This window comes from Plasmodium inui (assembly GCF_000524495.1).
Source record: "Plasmodium inui San Antonio 1 unplaced genomic scaffold supercont1.12, whole genome shotgun sequence".
Taxonomy (NCBI): domain Eukaryota; phylum Apicomplexa; class Aconoidasida; order Haemosporida; family Plasmodiidae; genus Plasmodium; species Plasmodium inui.
Window position 1 is genome coordinate 67847 of NW_008481846.1, and position 6663 is coordinate 74509.

The following is a 6663-nucleotide window of genomic DNA, read 5'->3' on the forward strand; positions in this document are numbered from 1 at the left end:
TGATTGGGGCAATACGGCAGGCTCCTTTTTTGTGACAACCTACATAGAAGTTTATAAAAAAGCGAGTGGGGGAGATTTTTCCCCCAGTTTACGGTGCGTAGAGTGTTTCGAAATTCTAAGCAGTGAGAATATGAACGGGGGAACTTGCCAGGTGAGTGAAGCTGAAGAAAGATATTCTCACCTGGTTTATCCCTCCGCGTTGACACATGATATGAAGTGAACAAGTCTCCGGGGAGCCACGCGAAGGGAGATTTGCATGTGGTCCCCTCTACCCCAAAAGGAACGAAGTGGGTTTGTGCTACGCTGCTTTTTAATGCGCTGCATGGGTGGTATGCCCCAGATAAGGGAAAGCATCTCCTTCTAGCATAGACTTGTCAAGGGAGCGTACTTCGCACGAGGCTATTCTGTTGTAACGCCTCTGCGCTTCATCGTTACGATAATGTGCAGGGAGCCGTAAAAAAGCCCAGCTCCTTTTTCTTCACAAGTGTGACCGTGTCAACCGCATGTCTGATTTCACCCCCGTGCACAGAATCGCACATAAGGCATGCTCCCGTTTGCTCCTCTAGTTAGTCCTCCCACGTCCTCTTGTCCGCACAGTTGAGAGGTCTTAAAAAGAAAGAAAAACATTCGAAGGGGCACTCGTTGTCTTTCGAGATAGGTCCACCTCGTCAGAGGGGGAAAGCGGTCTTGCGTGGTAGCGTAGTTGCGTAGTGGCATAGTAGCCTAGTTAGCACTTCGCATGTAGTAGAGCCCACTGAGCGACCATGGCGCAACCGCTGAAGAGGGCCAAGCTGAACAGCGAACAAGCACAGAACATTTACGCCCAAAGCGAAAACAACATGAGCGTCCACAACATCTCGATGAATGCAACCCTGTGCTCCTCCCTCAATCTAGAAAACCTCTACAAGCACTTTGCTAACTGCATTTATAACCCTCGAGAATTCAATTGCATGCGAATTGACGTGCCAGTGAGTACTCGTAGTATAAAAAAGTACGTCAGGTTGGTAAATGAAAAGGGGGACACACAGAAGAGGAGAGAAGGAGATGTTGTGTCCTATGATGGGACTAATGTAGCTATATCTCCACCCGGGGTTGAAACAACATCCCAGGTTGTTGAAGCCCCCAAGGAAGAAGAGGCCACCATTCCCCATGGGGATGCTACCCCCGAAGAGCAGAACGCCACGAAAGAAAAAATCATTATAAACGTGTCTATTTTTGCCAATGGAAAAATCATCTGCACAGGAAATAATTCCATCGAGGCGTGTAAAATAGCCATGAAGAAGATTGAGAGGAAGTTAAAGCAGTTGAACTTTAAGAATATAAGCATAAAGAACGTGACGATCACAAACATACTGGCTGTGTACAACATCGGCTTCTCCATCGTGCTGCCTGTGTTCGCGCAGTACTACAAAAGTGTGGGTGCGAGAGGAGTTCTGTGTGACTGTGAAAGGAGTCTTGTCTGGGTGTGAGAGGAGTCTCATCTGGGAGTGCTCTTTTGCGCCTGCTTGTGCTTCCGTATCTGTTTTCGCGCCACATTCACTCTTCCTCTGCTGTTCCTCCAGGTCGACTATGACCCCAATGTGTTCCCGGCGTGCAAGGTGAAAATCGCCGTCACGAATGAGAGCGAGAAGGACACCTCCGAGGCGAGCGAGGTAGGCCATTCGCGTGCGGTTCCTGCGTGTGGTCGACAAACGGATAAACCGACTCACCGTCTCATCGCTAAACCGCTAATCGGCTAATCCGCTAAACCGTTTTATTACCACCTCGCTCAGCAAGCCGAAGGGAACTTCGCCTGGAGCACCACCCGGAGCACTGCGGAAAGGGGCCGCGGCACGGTGGACGTCGTCTCGGCAAGCATATTCTCCACGGGCAACATAACCCTCACGGGGGGAAGAAGCTACCAGAATCTCCAGAGGTGCATCGACATTCTGTATCCCTACCTCATTAAAAGTAAATCGCAGCACTGACGGGTGGAAAGGTGAACCATAGGGGGGGTTACTTCCACGCGGGGGTTTGCAATCTGTGGAGAGTCTACTTGGTTGGTAGGATGGCAGGTTGACCACTTGGCGGAATGATTGGAAGCGCCTCGGTGAGCCTTTCCCCCCCCCTACGTTACCAACGCAGGTAAGACGCCCCTCGTTAGAGGCACTAGCTGGAGGGGTACCCACTGGACGTGTTAGAGTTGCGCGAGTCCGACGAGGAAGGGGCCCGGGAGGAAGACTCCGAATCGGACTCAGAAGGAATAGAAAACATTTTGTAATCGAAACTTCTGATGTATTTTAGGTCGTTCAATCGGATAGCTTTCTCCCTGTCATTGTGGTACGCATTGATATTGTCGTCGTAAATGTTAATATAGAGATCGAAGCAATCTGAGAAGCACCTGTGCTGTGCTATCTCACTAAGTGGTTGTCGACGCTCCATGTTTTCGGACAAGCAGGATTCAAGGAAGTCTTTTACATTTTCGTCAAAATTGAGGTAGTCGAATTTGTCCCCTGTGAAGGTATCTATGAGGGCCTCTTCGAAGACCTTCCCGATCATGTAAGAGTAGGCTTTCTCTAGCTGCGTTCTGTCTTCGAGGAGGAAGCAGTTGGGCGCGCGGGTACCATCAGGGGGGAGGCTTCCACCGTTTGTTACGTCATTTGTGCATCCGCCTCTTCTGCATCGTCCGCCGCTTTTTCCGTCTGCCTGGCGGCTAATCTCCGGGGGGAGGTAATGCCAAAGGGTTTTGCTGTACGTGCGCGTAGCGATCGTCTCCTCGACCCCGTACAGAAGGAAACGCACGGACTCGCCGGACAGCAATCCCAACGGAATGCCGCCATTCACCATTAAGCTATCCTCCTTAACGAAGATGCGGGAACACTTCAGTATGATCAGCGTAGGGATGTTTAAAAAATTGACGACGACCCTTATAAGTTTTACGATGATGCATTTGAGCTTAAATACTCGGAGCTTCAAATCGATGCCGGAGAGGAATTCGCTGTAAATAAATTCGTGCAGTGGGGTCCCATTGATGTACTTTGTTTTTTCGATGAGTCTATTGGTGATCTCGACCGAGATGGGGACGTACAAGCATTCCACTTGTCTCTCCTTGACCTCTGCTTGGAAGTTGCGCAGTACAGCGTTTATTTCGGCTTCGATGCGTCCTAGGTGGGGTGCCTCCTCCATACGCGGGTCGGTCTGCGGGGCATCTGAAGGCCGATCCGTATGCTGCTTGTCCCATAAGTCATCGCCACCCATCGTACGCCTGGACGGGCCTTGCCCCCCCTGACGAATTTGCTTAAACTTGAGTACACAAAACAGCTCCATCTCCGTGCAATACACCTGCCACACCAAGGAGTGAGAGTGCACCCCAAGAAAATTCATAAACTTTACCCCCTTCTTGTAAGGAGGAAGTTTTTTCTTGCACGATTCAATCATCTGCACTTTGTCGAAGTGCTTCTGCTCACACGTGATCTCTTCTAACTTGCTGTGTATGTTCTTCTTCGTAAACTTATAGTAGAGATCCTTCGTGAAGTAAACCAGTTTGTCCAGACGATTCAGGTGGTGGTAGTTTTCCATTTCATCCCAGTGGGTCTCCTGTAGGAAGTTTCTTTGCTGGTAATTGATGAATTCCAGTTTGGTGTTAAGGATGTACTGTAGCGTTCCGTTTTTCCTGCGCAGGGTTTGCGAGGGGGGGGTCTCCCCTGCCCCGTCTTCATTGGCGTCTCCCGTCACTTTTTCACTGGCTTCTTCATTCGATTCTCCCTTCCCTTCTCCCTTGGCTTCCCCATCCGCTTCTCCATCTCCTTCTGCCTCTTCGTCCTTCCCCGGTAGGAACACCTGGTGGACGTCCCGAATGTCACCCATGCCAAGCACAAACTTCTCGTTGGAGAAAATCGAATTCTTGTGCATCCGCCCCAGGAAGAAGTTGTATTTATTCATCATAAGCTTCATGCTCTCCAGTACCTCCAGGGACATATAATACTGCTCGTGAGAAACTTCCAGTATGTGAAAAAAGTAGTAGTAGTAATCGTATAGAGTCATTTCCTCGAAGGAACTCTCCACGATGTTGCTAACAGACACGTTTTCGAACTGCTCCAGTAAGTCGACGAAGGGGAATTTGTGATACGTTAGGATGAGGTAGAGAAGCATGTCCATGTGTGATGGCTTCATCATAAGGTAGTAGCTCATTTGTAGGTTTATGCCAGAGGTGCCTTCGCACAGGTAATGCATCATTATGCTGAAGTAGTCATTGTTGCTCTTTAGCAACAGCTGGTTGTTCTTAACGACGAAGTAGAGGTAGGACTCTTTCTGCTCCTTTATTCGGTTCACCAGCTCGGTGACGTCCACGTCGTTGTCGCCCTTCACGGGAGATTTCCCCGGGGGGGAGCGGCCCCTTGGAGACTGTCCGGTTGGAGGCTTTCCAGTTGGAGACTGTCCCACTTTTGATCCACTCATTTCTGATGGGCCCACTTCTGATCCCCTCGCCCTGTCGTACACAATTTGGATCCTTTTCTTCTCATTCTTCCTTCTGTCGCTGCTATTGTTGATGTTAAAAATGAACAGCTTCCTCTTCTCGACACCATTCTCGTCGATGATAGTAAGTGGTTTCTGCGGTATCGTCAGCGTGTCTATTTTGAATTCGTCGAACTTCAGTTTGAGTTGGTCTAGAATGAAATCTTTTTTTCGTCTATCAAATATTACTTTATTGTTAAATAGGATTTCTTCTTTCCCTTTGTCTGTCCTCCCTTTGCTTCTTTTCTCTGGGTTGAAGCTTTGGGGCGGGTTATGCTTACCTCCATTTTTTGCTTCCCCATTCGGGTGCTTCGTTTGATCCACGTGGTCATTGCGATATGGGCGGTCCTTACTGCTGCCTCCCGGCTGCTCATGTTGGTTCTCCGCGCATGGCGGGAGGTCCCCTTCATGCTCGCTTCTATTCTCCCTGAGGTGGATCTCCGTCGTTTCGCTATCTGTCCGATTCTCTAGGCGACCACGATGGTGCTGATACGGGTAATCGCAGTGCAACGGGTCGTCCTCGTCATCTTCTTCCTGCTGTATTAAGTCCTCTATGTCTTCCTTGTGGGAGAAATTCACCACCCTGTCGATGAAGGTATACCCAAAAGTAGACGACTCACATACGTTCGGAGCCATTTCATCCTGCTCACCCCTTTTACTCTCAGTTGTTTCACACAGAAACTCCTTCTTCTTTTCGATTATCTGATTAAATTTATCTATTTTTTCCTTTATGATTGGGTCGTTAAAGGAGAATAAGTTTGATATGTTGTCTTTTTTTTTTTGTTCATATATTAGTTTTCTCAGGCAGGAGAAGTCTGGGAGATTATGCTGTCCCCTGCTGCCTCTTCGCTTTCCCCTCGTGTTCCTTTCGCTTCGCTTCTTGATCGCGTTCCCCGAGCCTTTCACGGCACGCAGGTGGCAGCCCGGCTTCGCACTTTTCCCCTTCATCGGCGCCATCGCAGGTTACTACGTGGTGTGTTCCTACGTCGCGTATTCCTACGTAGAGTGCTCCTGCGTGGCGAACTGAGCGCCCCACTTAGTGAACTCCCCTGGGGGGACGCACCAGTTGTGACGTTCGGCGCCCCTTCTTCGCTAATTTGCAAACGTGCGCAAGCACACAGCAGGGTGTGCGTTGATCTCTTAATATGCTAATGTGTTGCCACGTTGCTACGTTGCTGCGCTAGTCTTTTTTTTTTTTTTTTTTCTACCCTTCTAACATAGCTAGCCAACTGTGCCAACGAGGACAAAGGCACTCGCGCCCCACACATGAACACTTGGCAAGCTCCGTAGTGACAAAAATTCCCCTTCTGCGTGTAAAAGGAAAGAATAATTGCCAAGTTACTCCCTATGCCGATTAAAGAATCTCACTTGGGAAATGCAAACCAGCTTGTCAAGCACACGATGGGGTGACACAAAAAGTTGCACTACACACCTTTAGTATCCTTTTGTTCGCGAAAATAACAAAAATAACAAAAAAAAAAAAAAGAAAGAAAAAAGTTCAGCACACATATCGCTGTAGGTGCGTAATCCTCGTCGTTACGGCAGAAACAGCAAGTGTGTCGTATGCATGGGTGGGGATCACTCCATCAATTTGGCGTGGAACATCCTGTGCGGTCACCTCGTCGGCGACTGTCCTTCCAAACCATGAAGAGGAAAATAAGGGAGAAAACTTCCCCAATGGGGCTTCCACTCCCCAAATGATACATAATTAAAAAAAAAAAAAACAAATTAATAATAAACACAGGGAAGGGGAAAACAAACAGAGTTCAACCTTGTGCCAAGGTATCTTTCCATGAACACATCCCTCCTGTAGTTTATGCCTTGATTCCTTGTTGCGGATTATCCTTCTTCTAGAAATATTTCAAATGTGAGGGGTTCCAAAAACATTACAAGGTATGCAGTCGGATTGATGACGCCAAATAAAATGGGGTGGACAACTGTTCGACAGGGTTCACGGGGGGATCCTTGACGCAGCACGAGGAGGAACGGGGCGGGGAGAGACTTTCACTACAGCCGCAGCGGGGAGAAGGCAGATAACACACGTCTGTATCCATAACCCTGTGTACAGGAGCCCGAGAGAGGCGTCATTTGAAAAGAGTCTCCATCCTTCTCACTGCATGCTTGAATGGGAAAAAGGGGACTTCCCTCTCTCGAGGAACTGCCAAGTGG

The 6663-nt window shown here is 48.8% G+C and overlaps 2 protein-coding genes across 2 annotated transcripts; one reads left to right on the forward strand and one right to left on the reverse strand.

Annotated features, from left to right (window-relative positions):
* Nucleotides 1-764: 764 nt before the first annotated feature.
* C922_03054 (hypothetical protein) lies at nucleotides 765-1967 on the forward strand (the record flags this gene model as incomplete). Its single annotated transcript, XM_008818646.1, has 3 exons — nucleotides 765-1415; nucleotides 1563-1652; nucleotides 1773-1967. 3 exons carry the CDS (start codon nucleotides 765-767, stop codon nucleotides 1965-1967), a joined length of 936 nt encoding a protein of 311 aa, XP_008816868.1.
* A 181-nt stretch (nucleotides 1968-2148) lies between these two features.
* Nucleotides 2149-5451, reverse strand: C922_03055 (hypothetical protein; the record flags this gene model as incomplete). Its single annotated transcript, XM_008818647.1, has 1 exon — nucleotides 2149-5451. The coding sequence occupies one exon, from the start codon at nucleotides 5449-5451 to the stop codon at nucleotides 2149-2151; it is 3303 nt and encodes a 1100-aa protein (XP_008816869.1).
* Nucleotides 5452-6663: the final 1212 nt, after the last annotated feature.